The sequence below is a fragment of the Oryctolagus cuniculus genome, chromosome 7 (genome assembly GCF_051225735.1).
Source record: "Oryctolagus cuniculus isolate XC-2025 breed Fujian yellow rabbit chromosome 7, ASM5122573v1, whole genome shotgun sequence".
Taxonomy (NCBI): Eukaryota; Metazoa; Chordata; class Mammalia; order Lagomorpha; family Leporidae; genus Oryctolagus; species Oryctolagus cuniculus.
In genome coordinates, this window is record NC_142873.1 from 111,549,862 (window position 1) to 111,572,841 (window position 22,980).

General features: G+C 41.7%; 1 protein-coding gene across 25 annotated transcripts in view; it reads right to left on the reverse strand.

The window, feature by feature from the left end:
* The window catches only part of PATJ (PATJ crumbs cell polarity complex component), a 452,303-nt gene that overhangs the window by 277,030 nt on the left and 152,293 nt on the right, over positions 1–22,980 (reverse strand). For all 25 annotated transcript variants that reach the window (XR_016237308.1, XM_089337289.1, XM_070078398.2 and 22 more), the window contains exons 21-22: positions 19,041–19,164; positions 6,514–6,688 (exon numbers count right to left, since the gene is read on the reverse strand). Coding sequence is in view for 24 of the 25 variants with exons in the window: in XM_089337289.1 (XP_089193415.1) it covers positions 6,514–6,688; positions 19,041–19,164 (299 nt within the window). In the remaining variant the exon portion in view is untranslated. The remainder of the gene's footprint in view (positions 1–6,513; positions 6,689–19,040; positions 19,165–22,980) is intronic.

Consider the following 22,980-nt stretch of genomic DNA (forward strand, 5'->3'; position numbering starts at 1 on the left):
TTCTATTTCTTTCTTTAAGGTTTTGTAATTTTCATCGTAGAGATCTTTAACGTCCTTGGTTAAGTTTATTCCAAGGTATTTGATTGTTTTTGTAGCTATTGTGAATGGGATTGATCTTAGCAGTTCTTTCTCAGTCATGGCATTGCTTGTGTATACAAAGGCTGTTGATTTTTGTGCATTGATTTTATATCCTGCCACTTTGCCAAACTCCTCTATGAGTTCCAATAGTCTCTTAGTAGAGTTCTTTGGATCCTCTAAGTACAGAATCATATCGTCTGCAAAGAGGGATAGTTTGACTTCTTCCTTCTTGATTTGTATTCCTTTGATTTCTTTTTCTTGTCTGATGGCTCTGGCTAAAACTTCCAGAACTATGTTAAATAGCAGTGGTGAGAGTGGGGAAAAAGGGACACTAACCCACTGTTGGTGGGAATGCAAACTGGTCAAGCCACTATGGAAATCAGTCTGGAGATTCCTCAGAAACCTGAATATAACCCTACCGTTCGACCCAGCCATCCCACTCCTTGGAATTTACCCAAAGGAGTTTAAATTGATAAACAAAAAAGCGGTCTGCAGCCTAATGTTTATTGCAGCACAATTCACAATAGCCAAGACCTGGAACCAACCTAAATGCCCATCAATGGTAGACTGGATAAAGAAATTATGGGATATGTATTCTTTAGAGTACTATACCGCAGTAAGAAACAACGAAATCCAGTCATTTGCAACAAAATGGAGGAATCTGGAACACATCATGCTGGGTGAAGTAAGCCAGTCCCAAAGGGACAAATACCATATGTTCTCCCTGATCAGTGACAACTGACTGAACACCAAAAAGGAAACCTCCTGAAGTGAAATGGACACTATGAGAAATGGTGACTTGATCAGCATAGACCTGACTGCTAATGGACAACTTAATACATTATCCCTCATAGTATTTTTTTTGTCTGTTCTACTTAATATGACTGGTTTAATTCTGTAATTATCACACAGTTATTCTTAAGTGTTGAAATTTAACTGAAATGTGATCCCTGTTAAACATAAGAGTGGGAATAAGAGAGGGAAGAGATGTATAATTTGGGGCATGCTCGGGCTGACTTGCCCCAATTGGTAGAGTTGGAAACATACCAGGGGATTCCAATTCAATCCCATCAAGGTGGCATGTGCCAATGCCATCTCACTATTCCAAGTGATCAATTTCAGTTCACAATTGATCATAATGAAAGGACTAAGAGTCAAAGGGAGTACATAAACAAGTCTAGTATCTGCTAACACCAACCGATAGAATAAATAAAGGGGAGAGTGATCCAACATGGGAAGTGAGATACTCAGCAGACTCATAGAATGGCAGATGTCCTAAATAGCACTCTGGCCTCAGAATCAGCCCTAAAGGCACTCGGATCTGGCTGAAAAGCCCATGAGAGTATTTCAGGCATGGAAAGCCAAGACACTCTGGCAAAAAGATCTCTGTGAGTGAGATCCCAGTGGAAAGAACAGGTCTTCAAAGAGGGAGGTGCCTTTCTCTGAAGGGAGGAGAGAACCTCCACTTTGACTATGACCGTGTCTAAACAAGATAAGCGTCGGAGAACTCAAGGGGCTTCCATAGCCTTGGAAACTCATAACTGGTGCATAGGGAGATTACTGATGCCATAAACAGGAGTGTCAATTGGTAAAGTCAACAACAGGAGTCACTGTGCACTTACTCCTCATGTAGGATCTCTGTCCTTAACGTGCTGTACACTGAGGCTTAATGCTATAACGAGTACTCAAACAGTATATTTCACTTTGTGTTTCTATGGGGGTGCAAACAACTGAAATCTTTACTTAATGTACACTAAACTGATCTTCTGTAAAAAAAAAAAAAAAAAAAAAAAAAAAAAAAGAAATTATCAATTCCCAACTTGACTCTCACTGGGATTAAACATGACAATAGGTCTGATCTGATTTCATCATCATTTAAAAAAAATCATCTATTATTTTTCACTTTATGTTTCTGTGTGGGAGCAAACTGTTGAAATACTTACTTAAGGTATACTAAGCTGATCTTCTGTATATTAAGATAATCGAAAATGAATCTTGATGTGAATGGAAGGGGAGAGGGAGTGGGAAAGGGGAGGGTTGTGGGTGGGAGGGACGGTATGGGGGGGGAAGCCATTGTAACACATGAGTCGTACTTTGGAAATTTATATTCATTAAATAAAAGATAAAAAAAAAGAAAAAAAACCCTATTAACTGTACCTTAAATTTGTGTATTTTATTAATATGTAACATTGTTATGATTTGGGTGTGTCCCCTGGGATCCATGTATTGGAAATTCAATCCCCAAAATCCTATGTTATTGATATTCACAGTTAGGGTTATTGGCAGGTCATTAGGATTAGAACATATAAGGCCTCAGCCTGACTTTACTGTAGCCATCGTGGTTATAATCATCATTTTACCCTTTTGGTAACTGATTATCAACCCAAAGTCATTAAGATAACCTGCTAGGTTTGTCTTGTGAGGTCAGATCCTGGAATGTATCTTATCTAATAACGCCTGGAAGCTTAATGTTTCACAAGTAAATCCAAGCATACTTAGGTTAGTGGTCAGCTACATGTAACTAAATTAACACAAACCCCTTACTTCTGACCAGTTGTGTGGGGTTCCACTGTCTTGTGGCCACCTGAAAATTTACACTTGGTAATTGGATTTCTCTTTTCTTTGGTCTCTCAGCCCCTTTTGCCTTTGGCAGCCCGTTCATACATACGAGGTTCTTCTGAAACAGAAGAGGTCATGAGGGTGGGCCCCACGATGGCTTAGTGAATTTTTAAGAAGAGAAGGAGAGACCTGAGCTGCCATTCTTGCTCTGTTTCACCATGTGATACTCTTACCAGAAGCTAAGCAGATGCCAACACCATGCTTTTGGACTTCCCAGCCTTAGACCTGTGAGCAAAATAAACCCTTAGTCATTATAAATCAACTTTTAGGGGCTGGCACTGTGGCATAGTGGGTAAAGCCACCACCTGCAGTGTCAGCATCACATATGGGCGCCGGTTCAAGTTCGCACTGCTTCACTTCTGATCCAGCTCTCTGCTATGGCCTGGAAAAGCAGTAGAAGATGGCCCAGGTCCTTGGGCCCCTGCACCCACATGGGAGACCTGGAAGAAGCTCCTGGCTCCTGGCTTTGTATTGGCCCAGCTCCAGCCGTTGCAGCCATTTGGGGAGTGAACCAGTGGATGGAAGACCTCTCTCTCTCTGTCTCTGCCTCTCTGTAGCTCTGCCTTTCAAATAAATTTTTTTAAAAAAACCCTTAAAATAAATAAATAAACAAACTTTTAGTTGTAAATTTCCTAGGCTGTGGTATAGCAACAGAAAATGGGCTAAATCAAGTGTGTTGAAGAGTTCTGTTAGTTCCAGCTGTACAGGGTAAATTGTTTCCTCAGGTCAATCTTGCTTCTTTTCCAGCATTCTGTAGAGCATGGGTTAGTAATCAAAGATCTCATTAAATTTTCAACTGCATTTGTGTAATATTCCACTGGACTTCCTGTCCTAATGCTGCACATCCATCTTCACCTGCAATAATGGCTCCAGCTGCAAGAGCACTATAAGAACTTGGAAGCTTAAACTCATGGGATTTGCGATGCCAACATTACAGAACCATCTCATATATATATATATATATATATATATATATCCTTTCCCTGATCCTCAACCTCCTATCATTGCTCCGAATTTATAACATAAACAGCAGAGGAAAGACTTGAACAGCACTCTCACTCTATCCAAACTGTGGGCCTCTTCCACTGGTTTGAGAAATACCCATGCCTCCATGACAGGTACCCGAATGTCTTTAGGCAGCAGGTGATGATGGAGAAGAAAAACTGCTATTGGGTGAGTTCTGATGACATGATAAATGACCTTAGTGAAAGAGAAGAATACTTGGAACAAGATAATCTAGATTCCCTCTACAGTATCATCCCCTGAATGCCGCAGTCTCCTTAGAGACCTGTACTTTCAAGGCGTGACTGATCTAACACCAGTTCTATATGCAAAAGTAAGGAGAAGTGGATGTAATGCAACAGCAGAGAGTACATAGAACATCAAAGCCATTAAACCCATACTTTTGGGATATGCATATGTACACACTCAGACACACACACACACAATCATACATATGCAGGGTCCCACAGAAAAGTAATGTAAAGATCATCTCTAAAATACTATTTTCATTACATGATGCCCTGATTATCTGAAAGACTATCTTCCAAAAGTGTCTATGCAATATCCAGAAAGCCTTCTGAGTGGTCACAAGTATTTACCTATGAACCTAACTTCATGGGGAAATACGCTTTACAGGAACTCATCTGGAACCTGCTGAGATTTAAACACATCCCAAATCTCTGACAGCAAGCCAAAAAATAACTTCCAAATGCAAGATTGATCTCCTAAGACAAAGGTTCATTTGCAGTCCTTCAAAGCCTGTGCCTGCATAAGAAGTCAGCTTGGAAAAAGTCAGCTGTAGGAAACAGCAGTGGGAGGAGAGTGAAGCACAGCGTCCTTCTCTGAAGCTGAGGGAAGTGAGTAAGACAGAGCGGATATCCTTGCTCTTCTGCACAGGAAGGAGAGATACTCTAGGAAATGTGTTTAGTTCTCTCAGGATTGTATATCTAGAATTCTACACTTCAAATAAGCGACCCCAACTCTTCCACCAGATTCAACTATTAACACGAAGCACAATAGGAATTTAAAAAATCAAAGATGCCTCACGTAAAAAGAAATTTCACAACTGCTGTTAAAAAGTTGTAAAATAGGAGCCAGTGCTGTGATGTAGCAGGTAAAGACATCACCTGTTTTCTGGCTGTGGTGCCAGCACCCCATATGAGCACTGTTTTAAGTCCCGGCTGCTCCACTTCCAATTGATCTCCCAGCTAATGTGCCTGGGAAAGCAGCGGAGGATGGCCCAAGTGCTTGGGCCCCTGCACCCATATGAGAGACCTGGAAGAAGCTCCTGGCTCTTAGCTTTGGACTGGTCCAGCTCTGACTCTTGCAGCTATTTTGGGAGTGAACCAGTGTATGGAAGATCTGTCTCTCTCTCTAACTCTGCCTTTCGAATAAATAAATAAATCTTTTAAAAAATTGTAAAAACAAATTGCTAATGAGTCCTTCTAAAGGCTGCACTGGATCTGTCATGTTAGGACACAGACCTGGCCACACCTTTCTTCTGCATGCCAGTTTGGTTCTGCTGAATGAAAAAGAAACCAGAGATCGGCTATGCAGAAGCAAAAAACAAGTATTTATGAAGCTGCTTTCTAAAACTCTGACAAAGGTCACAGGCTGCTCAGCGGAGCAATATACATCATTTAAGTTTAAGACACCTCCTATGTCAATGACACCATACAATTCTTGGACAAAGGTTTTAATAAACACATTTAAGGCCAACTGATCCCACCATCCTTCTCATCTCTGTCAGGCTATGCCAAGCCCAGTGTCCTGCACTGAGGGCTCAGACCTCTCTGGGTGTAGCTTCAGATGTGCTTCCTCTTCTATGCCTCACCCCAAGGCTGACCTGCCTGGTGATCCACAGACTCCATGGCATCTCCTTGGGCTGTAAGCTGCACACCTGAACCTCTGCCCTGAATGTTCTCTGACATCTTCTTATGAGCTGGGGTTCTTTGCTAGGGTAACCACACACATTCTCTCACTCTCTGGAGAGCTGGCAAAGAGGGAGGGCCTCAATTTATTCCCAAACTGTTTACTACCACTAAGCCACTGCAGTTCTGGTCTTTATTAAAAAGCTAATCACAAGCATGACACCATGATTTCTAACGGCCAGCACCCCTCATGCTTAGTGAATAACCAATCTGTCATGGAGTAGGGAAAGCAGTGGAGGAGGGTCACTGGACAAGAATCTCCTTGGATTCCTGCTCCCAAGCTCCAAAACTACCTTCCTGGACCTGTCTCTATGGACCTGGACATTAATCCCAGACTCACGTATCTAATTGATTCCAGGTCACTCTGTGGTGCTATGGATACTTCAACCTTCAACATGTCCCAAACTGAACTCATCATGCTTCCTTGCAATCTATCCATGTTCCTAAAATCTTATATTTTAGGATTAATGCTCCACTATCCATCCAGTTTCCAAGTCTGGAAACATGAGTCCTCCTCCAATATCCCCTTTACTATTAGCATGTTATCAGGTACAAATTCCTACAGATTCTCTTAATGGTTAAACTCAACTACTCCTTAATATCTCAAGTGCTTTTGCTTGAGTTGTTAAACACTGAGTTAATCTCCCATCTTCTAAGCAAATACTCTGTGTAATCCATTTTGCATAAAACTGCCAAGAATATCAAATTATACATATGACACAATTTTAAGTATGTGAAAACTCCTAGTAATTATCTAACATAGAATTTATTCATAATATTTTTACATATTTTCCAAATGTTCCACCAAAACCATGCATTTTCTTTGAACAGTAATGAATGAAATCATTTCATAATATAAAAATGAAGAGAAATGATACCATACCATGCATCAGTGATGTATCTAGATGATAACATTCCTGTGTGTGCTGAGGCCTTTGAAATGATTCGGGTCCTGGGGAGTTGGTATAAAGGCAAATCTTCTTCCTCCCTGCTCTGAGCCACAGAAGGAACATCCACCAGCATGCCAGGACCTTGGACCTCATTTGGAAGCACCATTCCTGAAGAACAAATGCAGACAGCCATATCACAAGACACATTCATTCATCCCTCAGCCATTCCACAGAAAGTTATAGCACCCACTATGGGTAGGCACCCTTTCAGGTAGAAGATTTTTTTAAAAAATTAAAATTTAAATAATTAAAAAAATTTTAAACAAGACTATTTATTTGAAAGTGGGAGTGGGAGTGGGAGTGGGAGTGGGAGTGGGAGTGGGAGAGGGAGAGGGAGAGGGAGAGGGAGAGGGAGAGGGAGAGGGAGAGGGAGAGGGAGAGGGAGAGGTGTGGGGAGCAACTCGGATTAGACTGTTACTCTAATTAAGACTTATTTTATGCATCTGCTCTCCCACAATATGGCGCTGGGAGAGGAGGAAACAGCTTCTACACAGTTGCCTCCAGTTCAACCAATAAACTGTAGGACCTGCTCCTGATTGGAGGAGAGCAGCGTACTCGGCGTGTGGGTAGCAGAGTTGGGATTGGCGGAAGAGGACTATAAAGGAGGAGAGAGACAACATGCACCAGGAACATCTATCTGAAGGAACACCTGTGCAGCCCCCAAGAGAGCCGGCTGGCGGTGTGCCGTTCCCCCACAGAAGTGGGGAAAGTGGCAGGGGGAACCGCCCTTCCACGGAGGTGGAAGGGACGGTAGCCAACCCGGGAAGAACCAGCAGCAAACCCGGGGAGGGCCGAGCAGACAAAAGAATAGCGCAGGGTCCTGTGTTGTTCCTCCACGAAGACGGGGAGCGACAGAGAGGGAGAGGGAGAGGGAAGGGAGAGGGAGACGGAGGAGGTCTTCCATTTGTTGGTTCATTCCCCAAGTGGCTACAATGGCCAGAGCTGGTTCAGTCCACAGCCAGGAGCCATGAACTTCATCCAGGTCTCCTACGAGGGTGATACAGACTTAAGCACTTGGACCTTGTCCTCTGCTTTCCCCAAGCCATTAGCAAGGAGCTGGATAGTAAGTAGAGCACCTGGGACACAAACTGGTGCTCATATGGGATGCTAGCATCTCAGGTGGCAGATTTACCCACTATACCATAATGTTGGCCCCTAAATATACACAGTTTTAAAAGGGCTTTTCTAAAAATTCCAAGATTCTTTTATATTTATTACTTCATTCAGTTCTCACATCAAACTCTGAGTTAGAAAGAAGATACTTTCAACTTTATTTGACAAAGAGGGAAACTAAGGTGAGAAAATTTGTCTGTTTTTAACCCAACAACGAAGGGATACAGGGAACCAGAATTTACTTAAATATTGACAATACAGTTTCTATCAAATTCTTATTAATTTTTATTTCTACTCAAGAGGAGCCACATAATAAATTTGATATGCATGAGGTTGGCGGTGTGACATCTTGAGACTTCTTACAGTTGTCCCTAGTTTCAGGCACTATATTTTAGAATGATTGTATTAACAAAAATATTGGAGAAGCTATTCTGCTCTCCTTACATTTGCCCCCCAAACTAGTGATAGCTCCTCTCTTCTCATCACAATAGATCAAGTGCTAATATATGAGTGGAGTTTAAAAAGTTCATGGAAAAATGGAATTAAAATTAGAGATAAACTTTATTTCTCAATATAAGTTTCATCAAGTTCAAGACATTTTTGTAAGCCATGATATTAGCCTTTTAGTTCATTACTAGAGAATTTAGAGTCTTGGGAATTTGACCATGTCAACGCATGGAGAAAAACGGGTACCCTTTAATGACCTTTTAAAATTTGGAAACAAAAAGAAGCCAGAAGAAGCCAAATCAGGATTGTGCTGGATCCCTAATGACTTCCTACTGCAACTGTTATAAAAGTTCCTTTTCATTTGCTGAGTAGAAAGGTCAGAAGCATTGTCACGATACAGAAGCACTCTTTGATAAAGCTTTTGCTGTACATTCTTCCTGCAAAAGTTTTGGTAACCTTTATTCAAACATTCTCATAACAAAGTGGATGTTATCATCTTTGGCCCTTCATAAAATCAATAAGCACTGAGCATCCCAAAAAACTGTTGTTATGTCCTTTGCTCCTGAGGGGTCTACTTTTGCTTGGACTACCTCCTGATAGCCATTGCTCTCAGGATCATACTAGTAAAGTCATGTTTCATCTCCTGTTACAATTCTGCAAAGAAATGCTTCAGGATCTTGATCCCACCTGCTGAAAATTCCTATTGAAAGCTTTGCTCTTGGCCGGTGCCACGGCTCAATAGGCTAATCCTCTGCCTGCGGCGCTGGCACCCCAGGTTCTAGTTCCGGTTGGGGTGCTGGATTCTGTCCTGGTTGCTCCTCTTCCAGTCCAGCTCTCTGCTGCCTGGGAAGACAGTGGAGGATGGCCCAAGTGCTTGGGCCCTGCACCCACTTGAGAGACCAGGAGGAAGCTCCTGGCTCCTGGCTTTGGATTGGCGCAGTACGCCGGCCGTAGCGGCCATTTGGGGGGTTAACCAACGGAAGGAAGACCTTTCTCTCTCTCTCTCTAACTCTGCCTGTCAAAAAAAAAAGGCTGCTCTTGTCTGCAGCTTATCTGGAGCTTATCTGGGGGCAACAGTTTTGGCATCCATCAAGCAGAAAGTTCACTCCACTTAAATTTTTCAGAGTTGTATAAGCTGAACCAATGGAAGTACCATAGTACTGGCTGTTGTTTCTGCTGTTAATCGTTGGTCTTCTTCATTTAGATTATTTTCCTCACAAATTGATGTGGATGGTCTACTACTAAGGGCTTCATCCACAACATCCTCTCATCTCTTTAAAATGAGTTATCTATTTGTAAACTGATGGTTTCTTTGGGGCATTATCTCCTAAAACTCAATAAACCATCAATGATTTCACCATTCTTCCACCTGAGTTTCACCGTACATTTAACAATTGCTCTTACTTTAATGTTTAGCAGAACTCATGTTGCTACAATTGATATCTTATCCTTCTTAGTGCCTGAAACTATACCCTGTTCAGATATAACTAGTTACTGCAAATTTATTCTGGTGGCCAAAAAGTTTTGAAATCTGTGCATTTTTCATAAATATATTTTCCATGAACTTTTTGAAGACCCCTTCTAAGCCATGTACACTATCATATTATATGTGTATATACAAATATGTCTAGGTGTATTGTCTATATACACCTCCACACACACAGCGAAATAATGATAATTAATAAGATACAAAATATGCATTGGACTTCATATAACTCTTATCTTTGAAAAGGAAATTAGGCTTATTTAATAGTTTTATTGTTTAAAAAAAATCTGAGTATGAGGGAGCAAGGTCAGAAGAGCCAGTTATGAGGGTAGTCAGATAATTTTTTTATATGAACTAGAAAAAACTGGAAGAAAATCAAGCAAATAATGATTATCTCTACAGATCCTTTTTTTTAAGGATTTTTATTTTATTTTATTATTTATTTGGAAGGCAGAATTACAGAGGGAGAAAGAGACACAGACAGAGAGAGGTCTTCCATCCACTGGTTCACTCTCCAAACAGTCACAACATCCAGGGCTTGGCCAGACTTAATCAGAAGCCAGGAGCTTCTTACGGGTCTCCCACATGGGTGTATACTTGGGCCATCCCCCGCTGCCTTCGCAGGTGTATTAGCAGGGAGCTGGATCAAAAGCACTTATATGGGATAACAGTATGGCGTAGCAGGTGGCTAGCCCCTGACCACCTTTATCTCTACTTTTTATCTGTATTATCTTAGTTTTCATCTTCCACAAACACAGTTCATTGTTTTGCCTCATACTGTCATGCATTTTCCCCCACTGTTCCCTCAGCCATATCCAAAAATGACTTCATCGTGGACCTGCTTACTTTATTTAACACCCTATCAAATATCTTCTACTAAAATAGCCGGGCTGATCACCCCCCTGTAAAACAGCACTGCTCCCTGAACATTCTGTCCCTTTGCACTGCTTTGTCTTTACTCATGACCCCTACCATACTGCACACTAATTTGTTAGTGTCTGTCTAACTCTGTTATATTGTGGGCTCCATGAGAGCAGACTTTATTTTGCTCACTGCTCCCATGACCCACAGTAAATCTCTTATATAGAAAACACTTAGTCGGCAGGTGTTGGGGTGCAGATGGTTTTAAGATGCCACTTAGACACACTCAACTTCCCATATCAGATTGCCTGGGTTTGTGTCCTGCCTCTGCTTCCAGTCCAATTTCCTGCTAATATGCATCTTGACCTGGTAGGTGATGATAGCTTAAGTACCTGGGTTCCTGCCACCCACATGAGAGACCCTCAAGGAGTTCCTGGCTCCTGGCTTCAGCCTGGCCTAGTCCTGACTGTTGTGAGTATGGGAGGAGTGAACCAGTAGATGGAAGATTTATCTCTCTACCTTTCAAATAAGTAATAATAGTCTTTTAAAAAGCAACATTTTTGTTTAAATTTTTGAATGAGTAAATAGGTATAGCACCTGTTTAATAAATCAAAAACAAGCTTTTAAGTTTAAAAACAGAAACATACTGTTTTTGTACAAAGTAAAACAAAAAATGTATAGCTCATGAAATTATTAGAATGGATATCAGTTTACATGGCTCACAAAGTCTACCAAACATGCTTATCTCCTATAATCTCACAGAAAAGCCATAGACTTTTTTTGTTTGACAGGCAGAGTGAACAGTGAGAGATAGAGAGAGAAAGGTCCTCCTTCACTGTTGGTTCGCCCTCTAATGGCCGCGGCGGACGGTGCACCGCGCTGATCCAAAGCCAGGAGCCAGGTGCCTCCTCCTGGTCTCCCACGTGGGTGCAGAGGCCCAAGCACTTGGGCCATCTTCCACTGTACTCCCGGGCCATAGCAGAGAGCTGGCCTGGAAGAGGGGCAACCGGGACAGAATCCAGCACCCCGACCGGGACTAGAACCTGGTGTGCCGGCGCTGCAGGAGGAGGATTAGCCTATTGAGCCGTGGCGCCGGCCAAAGTAACCATAGACTTGTTACGTATTAAACACCTTCAATGATTTGGAAAAGCCATTAATTTAAACAATATTAACTGGGAGCGAAAATAATTATATTCAATCAAGGTAAATGGAGAGCCTAAAATACATACACAAGGCATTGTGAAATCTTATGAAACCTAAGGAATAATTTGCTGTTCTCCATATGCTTCTAGGAAAGAGAATAACTGCTGATGGAGAAAAGCAGCATAGGTAAAAAAGTTCAGTACAGGCAAGGGAGCAACCCAGGACGCCCATCTTGTGGAGGCTGAGTGAAACATGAGCTCGGGAGTCTTATCTGGGGGTGCATGGGGCAGCCTCATAGCACTCATAAAACACAAGTAAACACAGTTTCCCCTGCAGTGTATTTCTTTGAAAACTGTTCTTGGAAGAAAGAAATTTTAAAAGATCATAAATTAGGTGGTTAAACTGTGACTGAAAGCTCACACGTGTACTAATGTAAAAAGTTGGGACATAAATAATGAAGCACCTATCCAAATAATAAGCAAAATTGTGGACACCGAGTTTTTGGTTTGCACACTGTAGATTTTAAAAAAATATCTGGCAGAACTTAAACTAGAAAACATAATGAAGAAAAATGGTCTACTATGCTTTGCGTCCCATGAAACAAATATCAGACAGACACAAAACCTGAAGTACTTCTTCTGTGGCTAATAGGGGAAGAAGCCAAAAACGCCTTTAAGTAGATTCAACATTAATGTCGATGGTATTCATTCATATTTTCATGAGTTCATCCAACAAATGTTTATGAAGCACCAACCACTTGCCAGGATCTATTCTAGGCCTTACTGAGCAATAGCTAAATGTACAAAACTGACAAAGTTCCTATTCTAGGGAGCTAATTCTAGTGGGGAGAGCCATGGAATGAACACATGGCACGGTTTCAGAACATGCTAAGTTCTAGGGAGGAAAAGAAAGCAACATATGGGGACTGAGAGAAACAGTTATTTTAGGTAGAATGGTCGGGGATTTGGATTGTGGCAGGGAACCAGTCTCATGCAAGTCTGTAAGGAGGGTGTTCTAGGTGGAGGGAACAGCTTGACTGGAAAGGATGGAACTTGTCCAATATTTTGTTTTGCCATCCCAAAAAGCACTGTTGCTCAGTAATAATGCCAGGCAGAAGGGGACTCACAAGCAGTCAGGTCTCAAAAAAAAAAAAAAAAAAAAAAAAAAAAAAAAAACACACACACAAAAAACCAAAAACCAAAAAAACCGAAATAACACAAAAAATCCCACAAATATCTGAAACCTAAACCTTGTCCTGAGAGCCTTGCTATTTTCATACCAGAAAATTCTGTGATGATAGAACATCAAATCACAAATAATGTGTCTCCTATCTTTTAACTGGAGAGTTAGGTTTTAGGTCCAAACAGCATGGCTTCATACTTTTCTTTCTTTCCTATAAAAGATTTATGTATGTATGTTTGTATATATGTATTTGAAAGGCAGAAATTACAAAGAGATAGAGGGAGAGACAGAGATAGGTCTTACATCAGCTATTCAGGTTCACTCCCTGAATAGCTGCAATGGCTAGAACTGGGCCAATCTGAAGCTAGGAGCTAGGAGCCTCCTTTGGGTCCCCAATAAGGGTGCAGGTGCCCAAGCATTTGGGCCATCTTCCACTGCTTTCCCAGGCACACTAGCTGGGAGATCAATTGGAAGTGGAGCAGCTGGGTCTTGAACCAGTACCCATATGGGATGCTGGAGCTGAAGATGGCAGCTCTACCCATTATACGAGAGTGTAGGCTCATACTTTTGTTTTAAAAAAGACAACTTTATCTTATTTGATGGAGGCTTATTCTGAATTATCAAAGTTGCTTTGGATCTCAGCTTTGTCATCCAACATATTGAAAATGCCTCCCAACATACTGGTGTCCACATTTATCTGACATGCCAATCTGTGGCATTTCCCTAATTGAGTAAAAAACAGAGTAAGGTAGACAGTGCACTGAGTCTTGTGGCACATGGTTAGACACCTACATGCATGCTGGCATCCATCCAGAATGTAGACACCAGGAATCCATTATAAACTCTCACCTCATTTTTCCTCATCAGTTTATAAGATGGGTTGTGTACCAGTAGCCTTTGACGAATCCACACCTATATAGTATGTAACTGAAGAAATTTTCTAGTAAATGCATCACCATTACTGTATTTATCTTATCTTGAAACTTTGGAATCAATGTCCAAACAGCTGGCAATGCAGCGGTGATGCAGTGAAAACAACTGTCATGTTCAGGTGGCATTAAAGGACATCACAGTTGCCTTTCCCTCATCCCCATGTTCCCTTCACTGCCATCTACCAGAGTTCATCAAGCAAGACAGTCAAAACATCACCCTACTTTTTAGCTTTGCCCCTGCCTGCCTGCTTGCACGTAAGAAGAAGGCATCGGGGATAGTGTTGTGCACACTGGGTTAAGCCACCTCCTGCAATGCCTGCATCCTACATCAGAGTGACGGTTTGAATTTTCACCACCATGCTTCTGATCCACTTGCCTGCTGATGTGCCTGGGAAAGCAGAGGACAGCCCAGGTGTTTGAGCCCCTGCCACCCTTTTAGGAGGCCAGATGGAGTGCCAAGTTCCTGGCTGCGGCCTAGCCCAGTCTTAGTTGCACCATTTGGAGAGTGAACCAGTGGATGGGGAATCTCTGTGTGTGTGCGTGTATATCTTTCTCTCTCACTTTCAAAGAAAGAGAAAGAAAGAAATCTTCAAAACAAAACAAAACAAAACAAAAAAACCACACACACCACATAAAATAACAAGGACCAGAAGAGGAACGAGGATTCAAGTAGTAATGGCCTAAAACCAGGGCTTCCAGGACAGGAAACTGGCTCTATTTGCAAAGGGATTTTCCATCCAGCCATGCTAGTAAACGTGGTCTGTTAAACGACACCAGCAGGCTGTGTAAGTTGCTGCAGTTTGTTTAAAACTTCCATTCCCTGTTTCACACAAAGGCTGCCCGTGCCCTTTACCCTACTGCCTCCTCCCTAGACCCTTGCTGCTCTGTCACACATTTCTCACCTCTTCCAGCATCTGACACACTCACACTTTACAGAGCAGCTCTCCACGTGCACCACAGCACCCAGGAGCCCACACAAGTCCAGTCCTCCTGGGCTTCTGCGGTTGTTGGGTAATGGCCATAACAGGGCTCAGAGGTTAGACAAACAGGGAAGGTAAACAAATGCTTTGGATAAATGGAAGTTAATGCTTACAGAGTAGAATGGGAGAAATTTTCAAATGGATTATACTTGGTGAAGTGGAAGAACTGAATAACAAACAGAATAAAGGCAAAAAGAGAGGAGATTGGGTTCTTGCATAATTTAGCAGCTAAAAAAAATGAGGGGGAAAGTCAACTGATAGCCTGTTGAATAATCACATATAAGCAGCTTATCCCTGTTTTGTTCACGTAATCTTTCTTGAGCACATGGTATGTCGCCCTGGCCAGAGGCAAATCTTGCCCTTCAGAAACTTACAGTGTGAGACAGGCCTGAAAATGAGCCTGTGCAGTGACCTCTGGGGTCATTAACAGAAATTCCTGCAAGGTCACTGGAGGTGCAATTCAGGGAAGAGTAGTCAGAGACTGGGAAACAGAACCTTTATCTACAATGTTCAAAATAATATTTTTTTTAAAGATTTCAGAGTAACAGAGGGATAAATAGAGAAACAGGGAGAGATCTTCCACCTACTGGTTCACTACCCATATGGCTACAATAGCCAGAGCTGGTCCAGGTCAAAGCCAAACCCAGAACTCCGTCAGGGTCCCGCACATTAGTGGCAGAGATCCAAGCACTTGGGCCATCTTCTGCTGTTTTTCCAGGCACAGTAATAGGAAGCGGGATAGGAATAAGATTCTCCAAAATGGGATGCCAGAGTTCTAGCATTGTCTTAACCAATTGTACCACAATTGCGGCCCCTTCTGAAATCTTTTAACACAAAATACAACATCCACTGGAGTTTATCTTGTGTGCCTTATATTATTGATTATGCTAATTTACAGGTACAGCTTCACAGTCCAGGAGAAGAATCAGCTCCTTAAAACTATATAATCTTGGCCGGCGCCGCGGCTCACTAGGCTAATCCTCCACCTAGCGGCGCTGGCACACCGGGTTCTAGTCCCGGTCGGGGCGCCGGATTCTTTCTCAGTTGCCCCTCTTCCAGGCCAGCTCTCTGCTGTGGCCCAGGAGTGCAGTGGAGGATGGCCCAAGTGCTTGGGCCCTGCACCCCATGGGAGACCAGGAGAAGCACCTGGCTCCTGGCTTCGGATCAGCGCGGTGCGCCGGCTGCAGTGCGTCAGCCGTGGCGGTCATTGGAGGGTGAACCAACGGCAAAAGGAAGACCTTTCTCTCTGTCTCTCTCTCACTATCCACTCTGCCTGTCAAAAAAAAAAAAAACCATTATATAATCTTGAAGGCTATTGCTGTAGTGTCGGCGGGTTAAGCCACAGACTGCAGCACTGGCACCTCATATGGGTGCTCCTGCCTGCTCCACTTCCAAACCAGCTCCCTGCTAATGCACCTGGGAAAGTAGTAAAAGATGGCTCAAGTACTTAGGCCTTGCACCCACATGGGAGACCTGGATAAAGATCCTGGCTCCTAGCTTTGGCCTGGCCTGGCCTTTGGGGCCAATTTGATGAGTTAACCAGCAGATGGAAATCTTCTCTCTCTCTTTTCCCACCCTGTCTCTGTAACTCTCCCTTTCAAATATATATATATATATATATATATATATATATATGGTCTTCGATTAACCAGAGTCAAGAATGGTCCTTTACACATAAGTAACAATCAAAAGTGATTTCTGAATCAGCTTTCCTATATGTAAATCTGAGATTGTTATAAATAGCAGACAATGAGCTACAGATCTGAATAGGGCCTTAGAGAACACTTAGACCAAATCCATCATTTCATAGCTGAGGAAATAGAGAAGGTTGATGAGAAGGCCAGGGGCTTTCCTGGTGACACAGCAGGTTAACTGCTTAGTACAGAGGACCTAGGATTGAAAGAAAGTCTGCATTTTTTGGACAAGGATCTCAGGAGGAAAATAAAAATCTGAGAATTAATTTAACATATATACTACTAAAATATATATCAACTTTGTATCAATAATTTCTCAGCTCACTCAAGGTTAGTAGCAATCTAAATACTCATGCCTGGCACATAGCATTTCAGAAGTTCTCAAAAAAATTCACAAAAAGCACATACATGGTTATGTATGCTATTCTATGTTGCCAGGTCTAAGATACAAAAGCACACCTTCATTCCCAAAGTTAGGGGCCAGCACTGTGGCATAGTAGGTAAAGCCGCCACCAACAGTGCCAGTATCCCACCCATATGGGTGCTGATTCAAGTCCCAGCTGCTCCCTTCTTTTCCAGCTCTCTGCTAATGCACCTAGGAAAGCATCAGAGGACAGCCCAAGTGCTTGGGCCCCTGCACCCACATGGAAGATCCAGAAGAAGCTCTTAGCTTCATATTGGCCCAGCTCCAGGAGTTGCAGCCATTTGATGAGTGAGCCAGTGGATGGAAAATCTCTCTCTCTCTCTCCCCTTCTGTAACTCTGCCTTTCAAATACATATACCAATCTTTAAAAAAAAAAAAAAAAAAAAAAAAAAAGACATTCCCAAAGTTAAAATATCTAGGAATAAATACCCAGGGCTTTGCAAAGTAATAGATTCAAATAATGTGTGTTGAATGGTGTCTCCCCACCTCCCCCAAAATATATCTGTGGCTGAGAACTATGAATCTGACCTTATATGGGAAAAAGGTCATTTCAGATGCAGATGCAGTTAAGTTAAAGATTTTGAAATGAGTACATTCTGGATCATTCTCATGGGCCCTAAATCTAATGACAAGTGCCCTGATAAGAGACAGAGGATTAGACACAGATGGGGAAGTCATGGGAAAAAAGAGGCAGAGTGGAGTGAAGCCGCCTCAAGTCAGAGAGAGCTGAAGCAAGCAGTGGCTGAAAGAGGCAAGAACAGACTCACCCCTAGAGCCTTCAGAAGAATGACAGCACCTGATTTAAGACTCCCTGCTTCTAGGACAGTGAAAACAGATTTCTACTGTTAAGTCATCAAGTTTGTGGGAATTTGTTAAAACAGCCACAGGAAGCTGATACAGGCAGCAGAAGGCAGAGGACGTACCTTTGAGGTCCTTAGATAGCACATACAGCAGAGCTCAGGGGCTCTAGGCTGCAATCTGGAGGGTATAAAGCAGGGGCTCTCAACTCCTGGAGACAATCTGGTCAAGACCAGGAGAGGGAGCATCACCAACATCCATGGGTAGAAGCCAGGGAATTGGCTAAGCATCCTACACCACACAGGAAAGCCCTTGTCCTCCACTTCCCAACAAAGAAGGATCTGATGCAAAATAGTGCCACAACTGCCATACAGTAGCAATAGTAATCAAAAGATACAGTCTGCTCATTCATATCATAAGCCATCTCTTAGTATTTAGTAGTCAGAAACCTATAGAAACGTGGTAAATTTTAAAAAGCGCTTGGAGAGTTTTAGTAGCAAAGTTTCATTTTCCTCCTTCTAATCTTAGGTATTCTAAAGCTAAAGTGGCATCACCTCGTAGATGCCTTCAGTTTTTACCTTTGAGGACTCCATTCTTGAGATTTTACTTAGTAGGATGCTGATCTTAAAGGAAAGTGTTCCACCACTTTCTATAATTCTCTCCTCTTACAAGGTATTAGCATGCAACAGGAGAAATGCCCCCAGAGAGACTTTTTCTTGAGTGGAGTCATAACAGGTGAATGACAGCATAAATCTGAACAATGGCTCTATAAATCCCAGTTCTAAGAAAGAACTTAACAGTCTCACCTAGGGATGTTAATATCATAATGACTTTGATATTTCAGTGCTAGATGAAGGAAAATTGTTTTTAAAGTCAAGTTTTCAAAAGTATGTAAGAATCAATATTGAGGAGAGTTAAGGAGAAGCACTATATTTTTAGAATTCTTTAATGGAAACTAAGTTATTATGTATTAAAACTAATATATGACTATAAAGTGTTTCATAACTTTAAAATATGCCTCTGCTATTAATATTTAACACTAAGGTTCAATGAGCTAACAATATCATTTAACAGTATCAGTGATTTTAATATACATTAACAGAGACATTTCAGATTCAGTGTAAGTTCTAGTGTTAGTTTTGATCCAAAATGCTGAGAGAAGGAAAATGAGACACAGAAAATGTAGTCCTCTCAGAAAAGGGAATCTGAAAATTCTAGATTGAAATATGACCCAGGTTAATTCTTCCAGAGTCTTTGAAGTAGGTTAATTATAAAGTAGATTTAAATTCAAAACATCATAATGAATGAAAATGTCACATTAAAAATCTCTGTATACAAACACAAAACACAAAGAATGCAGATAATCTAACACATGTTTATAAAAAACAGAAACCACAAACCTAAATCCAGACTGCTTTCTGCCAAGGAGTTAAGATCCTCCAGGTTGTCAAATCTACCTTGTTGGCTGTTTCCTTCAGTTGAGGATACGGATGGTAGGGGATCCAGTCCAAAACTGTCCTTCATCTTGAGGAAGAAAGATGGAAATGTATTAGTGCTTTATGAAAACCTTTGGAACATTGTAATGTTCAAGTCAGATAATAACAATAGCGGAGGCTGGGTTTCAGGCAGGCATTCTCCAGTGACAGTTTATCCTATGGCAGGCAGTAACTTCGCATCCGCAAGAGTTCTACCTTGTAAACGTGCCTTCTCCAAATGCCAGACTTCTGAACAAAAATTCTGTCTTACAAATGTTAAAAGGGGATACAAACAAACATTTACCAAGGTAGAGGAATAAAAGATCCACCAAGTTAAGCAAGGTCAACGTGGAGCATGTTGCGCCAATGCCCACGATTTAAACAGCTTCATTGGTGACGCTAGAGACAGAGTGAATTGTCATGAGCCTAAGCCTTTGCTCTGCCCTCCTCTCCAGCATGCCCATCTGCTAGACAAACACTAGTTTTCCCCCTCCAGAGCCTAAGGGTAAGTAAGCACTGGGGATAACATCCCACTTTCTTCTGTCCACCTCCCATGGGCACATCGTTCATGGTCCTCCATAGCTCCAAGTTGCCAGAATGCTAAAATGTTTGTGTCCTCTCAAAATTCCTGTGTGGAAATCCTAACTCCTGAAGGGGTTAAAATAGACTCCTCTGCCACACTGGCCTTACAAAAGACACTTGAGAAACAGCAGATAAAAAAGACAACTTTGACCTTCCTGTTGTTTCTTAAAAGCAGAAGATAAAATTCTCACAAGAATAACACTTTCCCTGTACCAGAAGGAAAGGCAATATTCTTATCTTCAAGGGCAGAAGTTGAGACCAAGAGAATGCCCTATAGAACCTGCTAGAAATCTTACCTTTTATGCCTTCTCATATAATTTCAATACCCATTACGTTAAATAATTAATTCCAGCGGCATTTTAGGATTTTCATTTCTTTATGAGGGTTCCCAATGGCACATAAAACATGGAAAATAAATTTGTATGCTTTTCTGTTAATCTATCTTATATCAATTTAATTCTTGAACCCTGCTGGGATGGCCAATGGACAGAAATGGAGTTTTCCTATATTTTGAGGTGAAGGTTCCAGAGGCGAGGTCATTTTTTCTGAGGTGATTCTGGTTAAGGGGGCAGAGCCCTCATGAATGGGATCAATGGTCTTAAACAACAAGCACAGACCAGCGTTGTGGTGCAGCAGGTTAAGCCACAGCCTGTGAAGCCAACATCCCATATGAGCGCCAGTTGGATTGTCAGCTGCTCCACTTCCAATCCAGCTCACTGCTAATGCACTTGAAAAGGAAGCGGAAGGTGTCACAAGTGCTTGAGCCCCCTTGCCATCCACATAGGAGACACAGATGGAGTTCCTGGTTCCTGGTTTTGGCCTGGCCCAGCTCAGTCTATTGTGGACATTTGGGAAGTGAACCAGTAGATGGAAGATCTCTCTGCCTCTCTTTCAAATAAATAAATAAATCCTGAAGAAAAAAAAAAAAAAAGGCCCAAAGGAGCTTGCCCAGCACATCCATCTGGAGAAGCAGCCAAAGGTACCATCTATGCACTGGAAAGTGAGCCATTACCAGATGCTGAAGATGACAGAACCTTGACTTTGGACTTGTCAACTTCAGAACTATGAGACACAAATTTCTTTTTTTTATATATCAAACCCAGTTAATGGCATTTTATTATAATAGCCTAAACAGACTAAGATACAGAACACAGTTTTAAGTATTTCATTTATTTTTAAAACCTTACAGGTATAAATTTAAATGCCTTAATTCATTTAAGGTGAATAACACTATTATTCTTTATTCTCTCTCTCTTTTTTTTTTTTTTTTGACAGGCAGAGTGGACAGTGAGAGAGAGAGAGAGAGAGAGACAGAGAGAAAGGTCTTCCTTTGCCGTTGGTTCACCCTCCAATGGCTGCTGCAGTCGGCGCGCTGTGGCCGGCGCATCGCACAGATCTGAAGCCAGGAGCCAGGTGCTTCTCCTGGTCTCCCATGGGGTGCAGGGCCCAAGCACTTGGGCCATCCTCCACTGCACTCCCGGGCCATAGCAGAGAGCTGGCCTGGAAGAGGGGCAATTGGGACAGAATCCAGTGCCCCGACTGGGACTAGAACCTGGTGTGCCGGAGCCGCAAGTGGAGGATTAGCATATTGAGCCGTGGCATCGGCCTATTATTCTTTTTTCTTGTAAATTCTAGTTGTTAAGTAAAAACATAAACTATACCTTTTATAATGGTCTACGTTTTTCTGTAATTAGTCAGACTTCAATGGTAAAAGGATCTTTCATAAACTGGTGACCAAATACTGCTGGCTTTTCCCTAAACAGCATATGAATATAGATCAAGTTGTAACTATATCAGATACCTAATAAAGGCTAAAGAATACAGAATTCAATTCAAATATTAAATAGGGGTGATAAAGGAGATAGGGTTAGTTTGCTTAGAATAAAATAAGAATTTCTTAGAGAAACAGAGAGGAGAGAGCAGGCATTAAGTACTTAAAAAGAAGAATTTCTGCAATAATTTTGGACCATTTGGATGTTTTATTTTGAAGTTAATGGCAATTAAGTTAACTGATACTCAAATCCTGGACTTCAATGCAGTGAGCATGACAGCCTTGATCTCCTAAATTGAGAAAAAAATAAGAACACAGAGTTTCCCTTAGATGAATAATCTTCAGAGCCACATCTTTAAGATGTGGGCAAAAGGGCTTGAACAGGCATTTCTGCAAAGAATAAAGATGGTCAATAAGCACATGCAAGGTTGCTCATTATCACTAATTATTAAAGAAATGCTAGTGGAAAACCATAATAAACTAGCACTTCACACACACCCACACACACCCACACACAAATAAACCTGGAAAACAACAATGGTTAGCAAGGATATGAAGAAGCCAAAAACTTGTGCACTGCTGGGGGAGAAGTAAAATGATCCAGCTGCTTTGGAAAACAGTATAATATTTCCTTATGGGAAGCGAGATACTCAGCAGACTCATAGAATGGCAGATGTCCTAAACAGCACTCTGGCCTCAGAATCAGCCCTAAAGGCATTCGGATCTGGCTGAAAAGCCATGAGAGTATTTCAGGCATGGAAAGCCAAGACACTCTGGCAAAAAAAAAAAACAAAAACAAAAACAAAAACAAAAAAACCCTAAATGAAAGATCTCTGTGAGTGAGATCCCAGTGGAAAGAACAGGTCTTCAAAGAAGGAGGTACCTTTCTCTGAAGGGAGGAGAGAACCTCCACTTTGACTATGACCTTGTCTAAACAAGATAAGAGTCGGAGAACTCAAAAGGCTTCCATAGCCTTGGAAACTCATGACTGGAGCATAGGGAGATTACTGATGCCATAGACAGGAGTGTCAATTTGTAAAGTCAATAACAGGAGTCACTGTGCACTTACTCCTCATGTAGGATCTCTGTCCTTAATGTGCTGTACATTGAGATTTAATGCTATAATAAGTACTCAAACAGTATATTTCACTTTGTGTTTCTATGGGGGTGCAAACTGTTGAAATCTTTATTTAATGTATACTAAACTGATCTTCTGTAAAAAAAAAAAAAAATCAATTCCCAACTTGACTCTCACTGGGATTAAACATGACAATAGGTCTGATCTGATTTCATCATCATTTAAAAAATCATCTATTATTTTTCACTTTATGTTTCTGTGTGGGAGCAAACTGTTGAAATCTTTACTTAATGTATGCTAAACTGATCTTCTGTATATTAAGAGAATTGAAAATGAATCTTGATGTGAATGGAAGGGGAGAGGGAGTGGGAAAGGGAAGGGTTGCGGGTGGGAGGGACATTATGGGGGGGGGAAGCCATTGTAATCCATCAGCC